Below are 18832 nucleotides of genomic sequence, written 5' to 3' on the forward strand. Positions count from 1 at the left end.
CTCTGTCTTCCTCAGGGTCTCCCTGAGGAGCAAGGGGGTTGTGGGTAAATAACCCATCAGCTCCAGGGGTCACCAAGTCCTGTGGCCCATTCTAGGGGCTTCTCTTGAGTTTGTTCACTGTCTCCTTCATTGCATGTGATATCAGGGCACACAGGCCTTTCCCATACCACCACTGGGCAAAGTTAAACTGAGCACACATGTCCTGCTCATTATAACATGTGATGTCCAACAAGGCCCTCTCCAAGGAGGGACATCTAAGGCTTAGAGCTGTCATAAAGGTAGGCAGGGCTATGGCAAAAGGAGCCTATAATGCTCATTTTACAGAGAGCCTCCAGGAGGTCACAGAGTAGGGCCCAGTGCTAGATGTTAGGGCTATACATTGACCTTTCCCATACATCATGTCATTACCATCATCTGTAAGACTAGAAGATGGTACCACATGCAACCTAACCTCACATCGGGAAGGGGAACAAGGCCTCAGGGATAGCAGTGAAGGTAGGATCTGAGCTTAGGACTCCTGAAATGGATGTCACAGCACCAGGCTAGCAGCATCTGGGGGAGATTTTGGATCTGAGTGAAATAGCATAATTAAGATGGGATGCTGTCCTACAGTGAGAGGGAAGGTCAGCTGCCCTACATTCAGTACCAGATTTCTTACTTCTTTGTTGTTTAAGATTCTTATATTTTTTAAATGTGTATGAGAGTTTACCTGCATATATGCAAATGTTCTATGTGCATGCCTGGTACCCACAGAGGCCAGAAGAGGTTGTCAGGTTCCTTGGAACTGCAATTACAGACAGTTGTGAGCTACCATATGGGTGCTGAGTACTGAAACCAGGTCCCCTGTAAGAGCAGCTTAATCATTGTGCCATCTTCCCGACCCCTTCTCCTTCTCCTTCTCCTCCCCCCTCTCCTCCTCCTTTTTCAATAGGGTCTCATTATATAGCCTAGGCTGGGACAAATTCACTTTGGAGCCTAGAATGGCCTCAAATTCCCACTTCCTCTGCCTCAGCCTCCCACATGCTGATTACGAAGTGCATTATAGATGTGCATTGACTGCTCTGCCCGGATGTCATCCTGCTTCTGAGAAGCTTGTCCCCAGGAATGTGAACAATCTCCTAGCTACAGATGCTTCAGGACATACCACTCCAATACCAAGTGGCTGCACTGTCACTGTCTATGGCTAGGGGGTGTGTGTATTAAGAGTGGATGTTCTAGGTGCTGCAGTCATCAGCTTTTTGGAGCTACATGTCACCAATGGTCTCCCATTTGGTCATCACTTGGGACTGCAGTAGCCACATTCCTGGGGACAGACTTCTTAGAAGGGCTGTCTCCCTAGGACAGTGGCTCCATTCTGGTGACCTCAGAGCTTCAGCAGGGAGAGTAGGAGCCCCCTGGGCTTCCAAAGCCTGGCAAACAGAGAGCACATGTTTGCATGCTGGATGGTCAAACCTCAAGGCTGAGCCATGTTAGTGTGGCCTCTGTGGGTACCAGGATAGAGGGTATATTTAGCACCTCAGTTACGTCACTAAGTGTCCAGGGCCATTCTCAGCTAGCCACACTCATGCCAGGCTGCTTCCTGTCTGCTGTAGGTGGCATAGAAATGGGGACATCTTCTCAGTAAGGACACTTAACACAGAAGAAGGGACTGCTGGGGACATTGGTCACTTTTTTCTTTTACACAGGTCTTATTTTGTATTCTTGCTGGGTAGACCCTGGACTGGCTTTGAACTCACAGAGATATGCCTGCCTCTGTCTCCCAAGTACTGGGATTAAAGGCGTGAGCCACCAGGTCCAACTGGCCACCTTTGACAGTACCACTGTCACCCTCAGTTCAGAACTAAGCTATCACTGTAAAGCAGAGTGGCTCCCTAGCTACTCTGAGTAGAGGTCATGTTCAAGGTCATGATGACATTCCCCAGAGGGACCCGGTCACTGACAGTCATCAGCAAGCTACTTCATGCTGAGTGTTACATTCAAAGCACCAATGTCCCTTGCAAGCCTTACAAAATGTTCAGAAATATTTCTTTCTCCCAGCTGGATGTGGTGACACACACCCATGACCTCAGCCATCAGGAGGTAGAAGTGGGAGGATCAGGAGTTTAAGGTCCTCAGCTACACAACAAGTTGTGGCTGGCCTGGATAAAATGAGATTCTACTCTTCTCTCTCTCTCTCTCTCTCTCTCTCTCTCTCTCTCTCTCTCTCTCTCTCTCTCACACACACACACACACACACACACACACACACACACACTTCCTTGTTCTACATGTGAGGCATTCATCTGAGGTCACACCACACACAACAGAGCCCAAATTCAGACCATGCCTGTGCCTGTTTGAAGCCACAGAGAGACAGGTTAGATTCAATGGCTTTCAGCCCAGCTTGGAGAAACCATAAGCAGCCAGGGCTGCACCAGATTGGACACTCAGGAGGTGCAGATGAAGGGGCTGCCGGTGGTCAAGCCAGATAAACCTGTGCTTGACTCACCAGCTCCAAGTGTCGTGTGCCCCCCCCCCCAGGGCAGGGAGCTCACTACCTGCATATCTCCTGCTGGGCCAATGGGCACTTTTGTTTCACAAGGCTCCACTTCCTGCCCAGTTTCATCCCACGAAGAGGGATCCTGATGCTAATGGTGGAGTTCTAAGCCCAATCCTCAGTCTCTCAATTCTTGCAGAAGCTTCAGGAATGACTAGTTCCTATAGAAGTAGGTGTCAGACCTCTTGTTTGTTTTGTTTATTATACTCTAACTCTGTAGCCCTCATTGTGTAGACCAGGACGGCTGCAAACTCACAGAAATCTGCCTGTCCGTGCCTTCCAAGTATTGGTCTCTGTCTTTTCTAAGCAATAGGCCTCCTGACTCAGGCTGGGCTGTCCCCTGACTGTCTGTCCTCCTGCCTGTCTACAGGAAGCTGTTTACCATGCCACCATCCAGCATTTAGTGGAGGGCGTCATCTCTGGATACAACACGACAGTTTTTGCCTATGGCCCCTCAGGTACTGGGTTGGGCATTGTTTCCAGGAGGGTATGGGCATGGTGCCAGCAGAGGTCCCTTGCCCCTCTCTAGAGATAAGGTCTCAGATAGGCCAGGTTAGCCTTAAACTCACTATGTAGCCATGGGTGATCTTGAACTCCCAATCTTCTTTCCTCCATTTCCCAAGTGCTGGGATTATAAGTCTTTGTTGCCATGACTGGTTTATGCCATACTGGAGATGGAATCCAGGGTTTTATGTATTCTAGGTGGCTTTCCTGCCAATTGAGTCACATCCCCAGTCCATACACACACACACACACACACACACACACACACACACACACACACACACACACATTTGATTTTTTGAGACAGGGTTTCTCTGTGAAACAGTCTGGCTGTCCTAGAACTTACTCTGTAGAGCTGGCCTTGAACTCACAGAGATCCACTTGCCTCTGCCTAGAAAGTGCTGGGATTAAAGGCATGCACCACTACTGCCCAGATATATATATGTAGTACCAGGGACTGAACCCAATGCCTCATGCATTCTAGGCTAGTACTCTAGTACTGAGCCTCATTATAGGGCACCAGGGACTTACACACTGGGTTTTGTCATCCACACCTCGGCAAGAATGTTCCCTCCTCACAGGAAAGAGTCCAAGAAATAAGATAGCTGCCCTAGAGCACATAGCCATCCATCAGGGGTGGAACTTTCCCAAGACTGATGCTACATTCAACCTCAGACTGTGATTTCCTACTCAGGAGGACTGTGGGTTTCTTCTCCAAGGTTGTGAGTAATGCTCAGCTGATGTTTGCAAACAGGTGGCATGGGCTAAGGCAGGAAGCTCACAAGTTCCAGGTCAGCCTGGGCTATATAATGAGACCTTGTCTTGAATAAATAAGAAAATGAAAGGAAAAAGAAAGAATAGCTGAGTTATAAGTGCTTGCCTGGTCTACAGAATGAAGCCTTGGGTGAAACTGGAACCCTGTCTGTGTAGGTGGGGGCCTGGCACCTCCATTCACTTACCAGTCAGTGAAGTGCCTGCTTTACAGGGAAGGACAAGCCCATGCTGTCCTTTTTGAGGGGAGGGGACCAGTGATGTCCCCTCATAGAGAACACCACCTGAGACCATGCAGATTTTCAGGCCTCTTATTGCACAGCATATTTAAGCCCCACCCTCCCGCAGGTGCTGGGAAGACCCACACCATGCTGGGCATGGACTCGGAGCCTGGCATCTACCTACAGACCCTCACTGACCTCTTCCAGGCCATCGAGGAGACCCAGGACAACATGGAATATAGTGTGTCTATGTCTTATCTGGAGGTGAGCCAGCTCTCCTGCCTCAGTTAGATCAACCACAGAATGAGTACAATACTGACTGCCTGTGCAGAACTCATTCTCAGGGAGTGAGCTCTCCAGCAGCTCAGGCTTCCAATTGGTTCTTTTAAAAATATTTTAGGGGGCTGGTTTTACAGGACATGGATTCAATTCCCAGTACCCATATGGTAACTCACAACTGTCTGAAACTCCACTTCTAGGTGATTCAACATCTTCTTCTGGCCTTTAAGGGCACTGTGTGCAAGTGTTACATGGATATAGATGCTAGCAAACACCCATACTAACTAAATAATTTAAAAATTATTTACGCTGGGCATAGTAAAGCATGCCTTTGATGTCAGTACTTGGGAGAGAGAGGTAGGGAGATCTCTGAGTTCCAGGATAGCCAGGGCTACACAGAGAAACCCTGTCTCAACCCACCCCCAACATTTTTAAGTTTATTTTATGTGTATGGATGTGTTTTGCCCTGGATGTGTGTCTGTGTGCCACGTGCCTTCCTGGTAGCCACAGAGGCCAAAAAAGGGTGTCAGTTCCTCTGGAACCGGAGTTACAGGACAATTGAAATCCACTATGTGGGTTCTGGGACTTGAACCCCAGTCCTCTGCAAGAGCAGCCAGTACTCTTAAGCCCCAAGCCATTTCTCCAGCCCCTTCTTTATGATTCTTTGCTACTTTGTCCCAACCTTTCTGTCCTGCTCCAGATTTATAACGAAGTCATCCGTGACCTCCTGAATCCATCTTCTGGGTTTCTGGAGCTGAGAGAAGACTCTAGAGGCAGCATCCAAATTGCAGGCATCACAGAAGTATCCACCTCAAATGCTCAAGAGGTGAGTGTCACAGCCCAGCCCACAAAGTCCTCCTTGCTTAAGTTTGCTGTGCAGTGACCAGCTTGCAGGGCCAAGCTGAGCTGTTTCCTGGCACCTGAACTTGGTCTGAGATCTCAGGTCTCTGCAGTCAGGTATGCCTCCTTGCTGATGCTCCAGGCAGACATCACCTATTGATCCTGTGCGATGCCCTCAGCCTCCAGGTGCACACCAGGCACATCCAAGCACAGTGCACCAGGTGAACATAGCTTGGCTTGATTACCACTAACTGACAGGATGATTGTTCCTTTACAAGGGCAGACAACAAATTTCCCTGCACCGGCTCCCCTCATCTCCCCTTGTCCCCCTTTCCTTCCTTTTCCCTGTCTTTCTTTTTACGAGACAGGGTCTCTCTATGGGATTCTAGCTGGCTTGGAACTTGCTATTAGACCAGGCTGCCCTGGAACTCACAGATGCCCATCTGCCTCTGCCTACTGCATGTGGGTTCATCACCACACCTGTCTCTTTCTCCATCTCTTTTAAAAATTTGTTTGTTTGTTTGTTTATTGAGTCAGGGTTTTTCTGTGTAGCCCTGGCTGTCCTGGAACTCACTCTGTAAACCAAACTGGCCTCAAACTCAGAGATCTGCCTGCCTCTGCCTTCTTAGTGCCTTTTGAGTGCTAAAATTAAAGGTGTATACCACCATCAGCTGGCTTAGAGAACAGCTTCTTTAAAAAGATTTATTTTTATTTTGTGTGTATGGGTGTTTTACCTGTATATGTCTGTGCACCACATGCATGACCTCAGAGGTCAGAAGAGGGCAATGGATCTCCTGGAACTGGAATTACAGATAGTTGTGAGCTGCCATGTGGATACTGGGAATTGAACTCTGGTCCTTGGAGGAACAGCCAGTGCTCCAAACTGCTGAGCTGTCTGTCCAGCATCCCACATTGATATTTTGTTTTAGAAACAGGGTCTCTTAATGGTCTAGAAGTTGCCAAATAGTAAGCTGCTGCCCTGGTCATCCTATTCTGTCTCTTTTCAGTACTGGGATTACAAACACATGCCACTATGTCCAGCTTTTGCGTCCTCCCTCCCTCCCTTTCTTCCTTCCTTCCTTCCTTCCTTCTTTTGCATTGATTCTGGGATCTAAACTCAGTCTGTGCAGTAACTCCTTTACTAACATAGCTGTCTCTTTAGCCTGGGATTTCACATTGTAGCCTACAGCTTGGGATTCACTATGTAGCCCAGGCTGGGCTTATACTTGCAGCAATTCTCCTGCCTCAGCTTCTCAAACATTAGGATGACAGATCTGAGCTACCATGGCCTGAATGACACTGGGCATCTTAGCCTCCCCGGACTCTTGCCCCGTACACACTGTGCAGTCCTAGCCCTGGTTCCTACCCAGCAGGGGCTCAGGGAGAGGATTGCTGCTCTGCTTCTGTAGCTGCTTGCATGGCAGAGGGGTTCACTTCCATTGCCAACCCTATCAGTTCTGCAGCTGCTTGGAGTTGTGACCTGAAAAGGGTCAGGGCTACTCTAGGCTCTGTGGAGAAGGGGTGAGTTGGGTTGCAGATGTAGCCCAGTTGGTAGAGTGCTTGCCTAGCATGCATGAGTCCATCCTCAGTACTGTAAACACTGGGCGTGGTGGAATTTGCAATCCAAGCATTCAGGAGTAGGAAGCAGAGGATCAGAAAATGAAGGTCATCCCTGGTTACATAGTGAGTTTGAGTTAGCCCAGATGATGTGTCTTAGTTGGGGTTTCTATTGCTATGGTGAAACACCATGACCAAAAGACAAGCTGGAAAGGTAGGGGTTTATTTGGTCTATGGTTCCATTTTGCTGTTCATTATTGAAGGAAGTCAGGACAGGTACTCTTAATAGGACAGGAACCTGGAGACAGGAGCTGATGCAGAGGCCATGGAGAAGTATTACTTACTGACTTGTTCCATAGGTCTTGCTCAGCCTGCACCCAGGATTGCCAGCCTAGAGATGGCACTACCTACCACGGGCTGGGCCCTTCCCCAGCAATCACTAATTAAGAAAATGCCTTATAGTTGGATTTTATGGAGACAGTTTCTCAGTTGAAGTTCCCTGTTTTCAGATAACTCTAGCTTCTGTCAAGTTGACTTAAGACTGTCCCCTACAGTAAGATTTTGTTTTAAAGCGTGGCAGGTGGGGGTGGGGAGTGTGTGTGACATAGATAACCCATTAGTCATGTCTGTCACTAGTAGAGAAAGGGCAAATTGGGTGCACATCAAGAATCTTCCATTCCCCCAGTTGATTTAACTAATCACTTCACACCACAAACCCGAAATTGCTGCTATAAGCGTCCCAGTGCCAGAGCTTGGGTCTTTCTAGAAGGAATGTATGGCCACTCGGGTCTGTGATTTGCCTTTCTTTTCCTCTGCCCTCAGATCATGGAGCTTCTCACCAAGGGCAACCGGCAGCGTACACAGGAGCCCACAGCTACCAACAAGACTTCATCCCGCTCCCATGCGGTGCTGCAGGTCACTGTGCACCAGAAAAGCCGAGGCGGCGACCTAGCAGAGGAGGTGCGCCTCGGGAGGCTCTTCATGGTGGACCTGGCAGGCGCGGAGCGTGCAGCCCAGGTACGGCCCCCCGAAGTCCACCCACTTTCAGGTGTCTTTGCTATCTTTCAACTTGGGGTCTGTCATCCTCAGTCTGAGTGGGATCGGGCCTGTCCCTGTTGAGATATGCCTTCAGCACCCACGACAGTGTTGGGCGGAGGAGAGCTGGCTGAATCCTGCAAGCATTTAGTAAGGAAGGCAGGGAACCGACTCTCTCAGAGGGTTGCCCTTGTGGCAGGCAGCTCACCCTGCACCTACTGAAGATGTCCCACTTGCTGTGTGGGCTCATCCTGGGCCTGGGAAGCCCCATGCATTGGGGTGACACATGTAATCAGATAGCAGTATCCAGGGAGGCCATGCTTTCACAGTCTACAGAGTCTGTGAGCAGGAGTCTTAGGGCTGGGCTGAGACAGGTCCTGAGGAGTTGGGTTGGAGTGCAAGGAAACGTTTGGAGTTCCACACTGTGGAAAGGTAGATAGGTGCACAGGAGTATGGCAGAAAGGGGTGCCACAGCCCCTTTCCGGTTTGTGGGTCCCTTGACTTTGCTGTTGTGCTTCCTGGATGTCACCCGATGGCCCAGGCGTTCCTCTAGGCCAGGGACCCAGTTTAGGGCTGGGCTAGAGAAGGAGTTGATTTCGGCCTTTGCAGACCTAGTGTTTCCCTGTCCCTCTAGTAAACACACCAGGCAATGATGCTTATTATCTCCATAGCCATAGCCCTCCCTGGCCAAGTTCAAGCCCAGCACTGTACCTGTTTTATACAGATTTGGTGCTGGTTGCAGTGCTTGAGACATGCTTGTCATTTCAGTGCTGAGAGGATGAGGCAGGAGGACCATGAGTTTCAGACTGGATGACATAGAAAGACTCTGTCTGAAAACAAAAAGGTGTTACGGATGCAACTCAGGTGGTGGAGTGCTTGCCTAGCACACATGAAACCCCAAGTATGATAGTGCATGTATATAATGCCAGCATATGGTAGTACATGTATATAACCCAGAGGTGGAGAATCAGAAGTTCAAGGCCATCTTCAGCTACATAGTGAGTTCAAGGCCAGCAACATTAAATTTAATCTGTGTGTCCATGCACCACTTGTGTGCCTGGTACTGTGAAGGTCAGAAGAGGGTGCCTGATTCTCTGGAACTAGAGTTATAGACAGTTGTGAGCCACCATGGGGGGTGCTGGGTTCGGATGTGTTTGCTGGCTTCTGAACACATCTTTACCGGCTCATTTAGCTCATGCCATTGAGCACCCACTATGGCCAGCCACCTGCATGGCCCACAGAGACAGGTGTGACTTCCCAGAGCCTGCATCCTAAGGTGCAGCAGATGAAACAAGGGGATCATTGTGCAGGCAGGTGACTGCTACAGAGCCTGTGCGATAGAGGAAATAAGTGGGGCTGCATTGGGGACATCAGGTGCTGAGGCTGCAAACTCTCAGAGAGCCATCAAGGAGACCTGTGAGGGTTAGGGTAAGTCTCAGCGTTGGAGGAAGGGTACTTACCTTCCTCACTCACTCACTTGCATTTTGTTATAAGCAGTGTTGTCTAGGTTCCAATCTGTTTATTTCAGTTAGCTTTTCTATGTCAATTAGCTCTATATCTCCTGAGAATGGATGCTTAATACTCCACTAGTGTTATTCTGTCAAGGGCCTCTCAAGTCCTTAGGACTTATGACCCTCAGTTCCAGGGTAGGCACTCCTTTGATATCAGTCCCCTCCCTGGGAATGGGGAAGGGAAGATATCAGTAGGAAGGGACTCAGTCCATGTTCAGCCTGGCTTCTCTGCTCAGACTCAGAACCGAGGCAAGAGAATGAAAGAGGGTGCACACATCAACCGCTCGCTGCTGGCACTGGGCAACTGCATCAATGCTCTTAGTGAGAAGGGAGGCAGCCGCGCTCAGTATGTGAACTTCCGTGACAGCAAACTCACACGCCTGCTGAAGGTAGGTGCTCCAGTTGGGGATCAGGAAGGGCCCTCGTAGCTGACAACATCTTCCAGGAATTAACTGCCAGCACAGAGGCCTGGAGCCCTGGAGGAGGCCCCACTTATCCTGAGTTCTCCTCCCCAGTCATTAGCCTCTCTGTGGTCCCCAGCATCATCTGCCCTTCTCCCAGACCTCTGACAATACTGGAGGAAGGCTGGGGCCACTGGTGATGTGGGGAACATGCTGCTCCCATCAACCCAATTTTGTGTTGAGCAGGATGCCCTGGGAGGTAACAGCCGCACAGTGATGATTGCCCACATCAGCCCAGCCAGCACCAGTTTTGAGGAGTCAAGAACCACACTGCTCTATGCCTACAGGGCAAAGAACATCAAGACAAGGGTAAGTGAGTGAGTGGGAAAGATGGCCTGACTTCCCTAGACCCACATTAAAAAAAAAAAAAAAAAAAAGCCAGATGTGGCGGCATGGAAAGAAGGACACAGACAGACAGATTCCTGAAGCTGCTGGTCAGCCAACCTAGCCTCTTTGTCAAGTTCTAGACCACAAGGTGAGCTGGGCATCACGGTGCAGGCCTTTAATGTCAGCATTCAGGAGGCAGAGGCAAGCACATCACTGTGAGTTCAAGGCCAGTCTGGTCTATATCAGGGAGACTCAGGCCAGCCAGTGATACACAGTGAGACCCTGCCTCAAAATTAATTAAAATTTAAAAACAAGGTAAATGGAGCCTGAAGAATGACACTTGACATTGATTTCTGACTTGCACATGCATGAGCACACACATCTGACACCCTCTATAGCATGGAGGGCCTTTGAGAGCATTGGGCTCAGTGCATTCAACCAGACACAAAAGAAAAGTCCTGTGGGATCGGTTTCCATGCAGCCTCCAGAGGAGTCAGATTCTTGGAAGCAGAGTGGTAGAGCCAGAACATGGGGAGAGGCTGGAAGTCTTTTTTTTTTTTTTTTTTTTTTTTTTTTAGATTTATTCATGATGTATACAGCATTCTGCCTGCATATCCAGAAGAGGACATCAGATGTCATCATAGATGGCTGTGAGCCACCATGTGGGTGCTGGGAATTGAACTCAGGACTCTAGAAGAGCAGCCAGTGCTCTTAACCACTGAGTCACCTCTGCAGCCAGAGGCTGGGAGTCTTTAATGGAGCATATTTAATGGAGACTGAGTTTTGGTTTCGTGAAATGTGTAAGTTCCAAAGGTGGACAATAGTTTTGGTAGCACCACAGAGTGACTATACCAAGGCTACCATGCTGAACTCACAGTGATGAAAATGGAAATTTGGGTGGGTTAAGGTAATTGCCACCAAGCCTGTTGGCCCAGAACCTATATGTTGGAAGGAGAAGGACTGACTTCCACAAGTTACCCTCCGACAGCCATGTGCTTGCCATGACATGCAGGTATGCACACACTTGTATGCACATACCAAACAAAAATGGAATAAAGAAACTACTAAATGAAGCCACACTCACCATGTCATCTCTCAAGCTTGTCCTTCAGTACACTTCTCACCATGCCCGATCTTGGGCACTTGTCCTTACCATTAGGTCAAGCGCAACCTGCTGAATGTCTCCTACCGCATTGCGCAGTACACTGACGTCATCTCTGACCTGCGCAGGGAAATTGAGCACCTCAAGTCAAAGATTGAGAAGCAGGATAAGGAGAAGAAAAGTGACCCCGGCATCCTGGATATACAAGGTAGTGCTGAGCATAGGCCTGTGCCTCCAGCAGGCTCTGATGCCTTGGTACCTTCTCCTCCCTGGAACTCTGTGCCCAACATCCAGGTTCCATGGGTCCATTGCCTCTCCTGGCCCAAGTGCCTGGCTGTGGGCATTCTGATTATCTACAGTCACAGTGACCCACTGTGACCCTGCCTAGAGCTATTGTTCTTGATTCCCTAGGAGCCTCAGGCTGATTCTAGTTTCTTGCCTATGGGACTAGACTATTTTATGTTCTTTTTGTTTGTTTTGTTTTGAGACAGGATCTCTTTGTGTAGCTCTGGCTGTCCTAGAACTTACTCTGTAGACCAGGCTGACCTTGAACTCACAGAGATCTGCTTGCTTCCACATCCCAAGCATGGGATTAAAGGCATGCACCACTATATCTGGTTTATGTTCTTTTTTTAATTATTTCATTTTCTTTCTTTTTTGGTGTGTGCGTGTCTGCATGTGTGGAGGTCAAAGGTCAGTGTTGAGTATCTTCCTCACTCTCTACCTTTATGTTTTTTTGAGTTTAAGGAGAAAATTATTACAGATTCATAGGTAGGAGCATGAAATTTAGGTGTGGTGCTTAGGCACATGGCTGATATTCCTATGCATGGTAAATGAAGGAGGGACCTTCCAAGAAAGAGTAAGGAAGCCAGAGCATCAGAAAAGGCATCCCAGGCTCTGACTAGCCTCCGAGAGAAAAGACAGAAGGAGAGGAAGAAGTTAAATCTCACTGAGTCAGGACTCAAAGCAGCAGGTGGACCCAACAAACCTCACAGTATCTCATAGTGACTGCCTTCTGCTTTGACTGTGTTTTTTGTTTTTGAGACAAAGTAGACTCTCTATGTAGCCTTGGCTGTCCTGGAACTCACTGTGTACACCAAGCTGGCTTTGAACTCACAGAGATCTTCTTGCCTCTGCCTCCTAAATGCTAGAATTAAAGGTATATCCTCTGCCCTCCATATCTGGCTCTTATTTTTTAATTGACTTTAAATATTTTTATTTATTTTATGTGTATGGGTGTTTTGGCTGCATCTGTGTCTGTACCCCACGTGTGTGCAGTGCCTAAAGAGGCCAGAAGAGGGGACATATCCCTAGGACTGGAGTTACAAATAGTTGTCAGCCACCATGTGGGTGCTGAGAGTCAAACTCAGGTCCTCTGAGGAGCAGCCAATGCTCTTAATTGCTGAGACATCTCTCCAGCCCCCATACTATTTTTTTTTGAGGCAGGGTCTCTCTCTGGACTTGGAACTTAGCAATTGATCTACACTGGCTGGCCAGTGTGCTCTAGGGATCCACTTGTCTTTGCCTCTTCCATGCTTCAGTGCTAGGATTATAGATAGGTGCTCTCACACCTGGCTTTGGGGACTGAATTCATTATAGAGAACTTGAGGCCAGCTAGGGAGGCATGAGACTCTCTCTCTCTCTCTCTCTCTCTCTCTCTCTCTCTCTCTCTCTTTCTCAAAAAATAAAGAAAGAAAGATAAAGCTTGTAAAAACAGATTCTCAGGACACCTATGTGGGGCTTGAAGGTGAAGTCACTGCTTGCTATGTAAACATGAGGACCTGTTAGGAACCTCAGCACTCCTGTAAAAGCCAGGTGCAGCAGGCCGGATGTGATGGCCCACACCTTTAATCCTAGCACTTGGGAAGCAGAGGCAGGCAGACCTCTGAGATTGAGATCAGCCTGGTCTACAGAACTAGTTCCAGGACAGCCAGGGCTATACAGAGAAACCCTGTCTGGAAAAACAAAACAAAACACCAGGCAGCACTGGGTGTCTCTAACCCCAGCACTGGTAAGGATGGGTCTGGAGGATTCCTGGAGCTTGATGGCTGTCTAGTCTAGCCAGTTGATGAGCTGCAAAATCAGTGAGAGACTCTGTCTCAAAGCATGAGGTAGGAGGAGACTCCTAAAGACATCCAATATTGACCACTAGCCTGGCATGGGCACATGTGACTACATACATGCTCACACAGACCCTCATCAACATGTACACAGCATATACACACATAACCCTCTACCCACCAAAAGGACATATATTCTGAAGTCATGTCCCTTAGATATATGCACACATACCACACACATGTTCTTTGGTTTATGAAGATAAGTTTAGCTATAATTTACAGAGGACTTCTAAAATTAATAAAAATAAGCAAGCAGCCCAATGATTAAGAGTGGGCAAGACTTTTTAATTATGTATTTGTGTGTGTGTGTGTGTGTGTCAGAGGACAACTTTCAGGAATTGGTTTACTTCTTCTATCATGTGGGCTCTGGGGAATTAAACTTAGGGTTGTCAGGCTTGGCTGCAAGCACCTTTACCCATTAAGCCATCTTGCCAGCCATACAGAATTCTTAGTGGCAGGGAACATATCGAAAGTCTCAAATACTTTAGGAAACATAAGTGTAACACAGCTGAAATAGCTTTCACTTCTTGGACTAGGTAAAAGTATTTGAAATGTGTATTAAATGGGTAATATGACAATTAGACAAAAATTAAGGTTTTCAGAGAGAAGTGAAACCATGACACATACCCATCCACCAACCTTCCACTTACCCATCTATATACCACCCATTCAACTACCCATCCACCCACACATTTCCCCATCCATCTGTTCACCCAAATGCATGTACATCCACCCACTTATCTTCCCATCTATCCATCCACCCACCCCTCTACATACATACATACATCCACCCTCATATACATCCCTCCATCTATTCATCCATCTACTCATACATCTATTTATCTACCCACCTATTTCTCCATCCATCTGTCCACCCAAATGCACATTCATCTACCCACCCATTCCCCATTCATTCATCCCTCCTCCCTGTTATTTGCCCATCCATCTACTTCCATGCATCCACCCACCCACATATCTATCCATCCATGCACACACCCATCTCTTTATAAAAAAACCCATCCATTTATCAATTTATGCACCATCAATTACCTACCCACCCATCCACCTACACTTCCTCTCACCTACACACCTATACATCCTCCATCCATCCACACATGTTCAAGGGTCATGGCTCATTGTAGTGAGTGAGCATGGAGTTCAGCCCAGCCAGCCCTCTTCCCATCTACAGTCACAATCCCCCATGATGCAGAGGAGGACAGTCGTCTACAGATGAACAAGATCCGGGCACAGCTTATTGGGGCTTTCAAGGAGCAGATGGAGATGCGGCGCAGCCTGGTGGAGCTGGAGAATACCAACATTGAGCTGCACATAGACATGTCTCGACACCTACTGACCATTGCAGAGTGAGTGCTCTGTTGCTAGGCACAGCACATCCTCTAAAGGAAGGGAATCCAAGGAACAGAGGGGGCCACTGGTTGCTACCATCTGCAGGTCCCCAAGGAAACAGGTCCTGTCTCTATTCCTCTCCTGTTATGACCCTATTGGTAAACTGGCCCAAGCACAAGACACTTCTAGATCCCTTGGACCTCTTATCACTGGGGTCCAGACCCAGCCCAAGGGGGTCAGTAAATATTAATGCAATCTCTCTCCCATGATTCCCATATGCATCCCTGATCTGAAGGCAGGGTGATCCTGTGCAGAGAGTAGCAGGGTTGCCCACTATCCACATCAAGCATCTGAAGGTGAAAGGGACTCTAGTGATCATTACACTGGGACAGCGGGTGTCCCTCCAATTTCCCTGAAGAAACCTGGACACATGCCACCCCCTTAGGGGGTGACTTCAAACAGCACTGTCACACTCAAACCCGTTGCTGCTTTCCACTCCCTATTCTTGCTTCTCCCTTTAATTCCCTTCCTCTTCTCTCCCCTCCCCCACCTCTCTTCTCAGTCCCTCCCCCTCCCTTTCTCCTTCCCCTCCTCTCCCTTTCTCCTTCCCTTCACCCTCTTTGTCTGGAACAAGGTCTTGCCATGTAGCTCAGGCTGGCCTGGAACTTGTGCTCTTCCTGCTTCTGTGTCCTGATTGCTGGAACGACAACTGCATCATCATTTGTCATGGCCATTGTCATCATTGTACTCGCCTTCCTCCTCTCCAGTTACATGAACAGCACAGTGCTTACACTGGAGTCAGTTGAACTTTAACAAGGCAATCACAGCCATGATGTGGTGCACACCTTTAATCCCAGCACTCGGGCAGCAAAGGCAGGTAGATCTCTGGGTTCCAGGCTGGCCTGGTCTACATAGGGCTGGATACATAGGTGGCGAAGGTCATAAGGGAGACCTGATTCCATCCTTTTTCCATGCCATGAGCATGCCTGGAGAGCTCTGAGTGTGAGATGTAGAACTCTCCGGTCAGGCATGATGGATCCCTGGTACCTGTATTCTGGCTGCAGCTGGGAGCGGGAGAAGACCCACCACCACGCAAACACGGAAAACACTGAGAAGGACGAGGAGCCAGGGGATGCTGACGGAGAGGAGGTTGAAGCTTCAGAGCCCCCAGAGGTGGCTCTGGCCAGAGAGGAGGTGAACCTGCTCCTGGCTGAACAGCGGAAAACGGCAGCCCTCAAGGTGAGGAAGAGGGATACTCTGGCATGATAATGGCGCTTATTGTCTGAGCTGGGCAACACTCTGAGAGATCCTGCTCATCCCGTGAAACACAGCTAGCTGTGTAGACACAGCTACCCGAGTCTCAGGCTCCTAGACATTGTCTAGGGCTGGGACGTAGCTCAGTTGGTAGAGGTTTGCTTAGCATGCACAAGGCCCAGGGTTCCATCCCCAGCAACAGGTATGATGCTAGATACCTGTAATTGTAGCACTCAGAAAGTAGAGACAGGAGGATCATAAGTTCAAGGCCCCCTTGGTCATGAGACTGGATGCATGAGACATTGTCTTTAAAAAAAAAAAAAAAAAAAAAAAAAAAAAAAAAAAAGACAGATGGTGGTGGTGGTGCATACTTTTAATCCCAGCAGTAGGGACGCAGAGGCAGGTGGAGGCCAGCCTGCTCTACAGAGCAAGTTCCAGGACAGGTAGGGCTACACAGAGGAACCCTGTCTAAAAAGAAAAAAAAAAAATGGAGCTTTTTTTTTTTTTTTTTTTATGAGCTGTTGATGTAACAGCTGGCTAGTGAGTAAGTGTGATTTAGGAAAATTATAAAACTCTTGCTTGAGGAAGCTTTTGGGGAAGGCCAGTGATGCCAGGAACTGTGTGGCTCATTAGCTAAATGTTGGCGGGTGTGTCCTTAGAGAGTAGGGAAGTCGTCCAGTGACATCAGATTGTTAAAAGCAGGCATTGTTTAATTCTCTTAAATGCTATGTAACCAAAGCAAGAGGCCCTTCGTGTTGCTGCACCTTCCCACTGCAGTCTAGGTTCCTGCCGTCTCACTTCACATTAATGATTAAATTCTCTGCAGCCTTTAAATTTAAGAAAGAGAGATGCCTCTCATCTAAGCCCATTATGTGCATCAGCTAGATGGCATGAATCTCAAGGGCAAGTTCAGGTATCAACAAGTGATGGAACCTGAGGTGGCCAGCCTGTCAGTCAGGAGCCTGCCAGTCAGCTACAGTGGTGAGCCTGTCAGTCAGCTACTGTGGTGAGCCTGTCAGTCAGCTACAGTGGTGAGCCTGTCAGTCAGCTACTGTGGTGAGCCTGTCAGTCAGCTACAGTGGTGAGCCTGTCAGTCAGCTACTGTGGTGAGCCTGTCAGTCAGCTACAGTGGTTAGCCTGTCAGTCAGGAAGGAGCCTGCAGCGATGAGCCTGTCAGTCAGGAGCCTGCAGTGGCCAGCCTGTCAGTCAGCTACTGTGGTGAGCCTGTCAGTCAGGAGCCTGCAGTGGCCAGCCTGTCAGTCAACAAATGTAAATAAGTAAAATAAGTAAAAATCAATGTTTTAAATGTCTAGCTGGAGGCCAGGCCCTGGGGCTTCAATGAAAACTACCCATGCCCTGTGCCTTGAGGGCTGATCTGAGGGGAAGAGACACAGGTGTGACTTGTCAGAGCAACAGTGGCTGGAACAGGTGCGAGTGGGCAGAGGAAGGGAGAGAAATCAATCCCTGATCAGAAGGAAGATGGCAGAACACATCTCCTGCAGCTGTTATCTGTCCATCCCTTGGGACCCAAGACTCTGAGCACACAAGGGAGCCTGAGCCCCACGTGACTCTCTGGGGGCCATGTGGAGTTAGTTGAGTGGTGTGATAGCTTCTTTGCTGAGTCACCTGAGCAGACTCCAGCATGAAGGGATATAAATTGCTGGGTAGGTGTTTTATAGGAGCAGTCAGCATCCCCATCAAGTTCACACACACATGCACAGACACCATACTCTTGTGATGAGCATACAGAACATATGGACACACAGAAACAAGCATATATCCATAGCTATGTACAGAGAGCTGGGATCTTGCCTGGTGGGTATGCGGTCTATATATTGATCTCAAGGGCTCCCAGATCATTCTATACAAGGTGAGCAGTTCAGGAGGCCTACAAGCTGGGCCTGAGCTCTCCCTGTGTCCCCTCACATTGTTTTTGAGAGAATCAGGACCTGGAATGTGGCCCACAGCTTTGTAATACGGGACAGCCTGGAGGCATGTCACAGTATGAAGTGGGTGGCTCTATTTCCTGGCATTGAAAAGGTGGTTTGCCACTTACAGTTCCAAGTAGGAGGGCCTGCCATTCCACAGCACACATGGCCCCATGCAGAAGTGCTAGGGTGGTTCTGGAGATAAGAGGAGTAGAAAAGATGGCCAAGAGCCCCCATTGTGGTTTTTGCAGGAAGGAGCAGATGGGGTGGGTAGATAAGCTTGCATTTCTGAGAGATATGAAGTTAGCGTTAACAGTTGCCCCCAAACTGGAGCAGCACTAACAGCCCATGACTCATTCGAGGGCTGGGAATGTGGATCAGCTGGTAGTGCTGTTGTCTAGTCTGCACAGAGTCCTAGGTTCATCCCTAGCACTGCATAAACTGCACTCTTGGTGGTGCATACCTGTAATCCCAGCACTCTGGATGCAGGCGAATCAGGAGTTCAAGGTCACCCTCAGCTACAGAGTGAGTTTGAGGTTAGCCTGGGCTATGTGACTCTGGCAAAAAAAGAAGGCAGGGTGGGGGAGAGAGGAGGAAGGAGAGGAGGAAGACTCATCCAAGTTCTGCTTGAGGAATAAAATGGATTCATTAGGAGTGTGCTGCTAGGATGGCTGTACCAACACCCTACTTATAAAGCTCCCGTCTTTTCTTTAGAAAATGTTTATTTATTTTTTTATTTATGTGCCTATTTGTGTGTATGCATGTGGGGGAAGTATCTGATGAGACCAGAAGAGGGCATCGGATCCCCTAGAGCTAGAGTTACTAGTAGTTGTAAGCCACCCACTATGGGTAATGGGGATAGAACTTACATCCTCTGTAGCAGCAGTATGTGCTCTTAACTGCTGAGCCATCTCACCATCCCCAAATCTCCTGTTTTGTATGACTCTGAGCCTATAAAATTCCTGCACAATTGGGGAAGAAAATGTTTATTTTAGGTCCTAGTTCAAGGGTTCAATCCGTCATGGTGGGAAGGCATAAT

General features: G+C 48.5%; 1 protein-coding gene across 1 annotated transcript in view; it reads left to right on the top strand.

Moving 5' to 3' along the window:
• LOC127237131 (kinesin-like protein KIF19) overlaps positions 1 to 18832 on the top strand; it is a 45760-nt gene that overhangs the window by 13608 nt on the left and 13320 nt on the right. The window contains exons 4-12 of the mRNA XM_051205197.1: positions 2907 to 2994; positions 4160 to 4296; positions 5012 to 5137; positions 7531 to 7725; positions 9491 to 9643; positions 9902 to 10024; positions 11202 to 11352; positions 14454 to 14628; positions 15676 to 15850. Coding sequence (XP_051061154.1) covers positions 2907 to 2994; positions 4160 to 4296; positions 5012 to 5137; positions 7531 to 7725; positions 9491 to 9643; positions 9902 to 10024; positions 11202 to 11352; positions 14454 to 14628; positions 15676 to 15850 — 1323 coding nt within the window. The remainder of the gene's footprint in view (positions 1 to 2906; positions 2995 to 4159; positions 4297 to 5011; positions 5138 to 7530; positions 7726 to 9490; positions 9644 to 9901; positions 10025 to 11201; positions 11353 to 14453; positions 14629 to 15675; positions 15851 to 18832) is intronic.

This window comes from Phodopus roborovskii, unplaced genomic scaffold (assembly GCF_943737965.1).
Source record: "Phodopus roborovskii unplaced genomic scaffold, PHOROB, whole genome shotgun sequence".
NCBI lineage: Eukaryota > Metazoa > Chordata > Mammalia > Rodentia > Cricetidae > Phodopus > Phodopus roborovskii.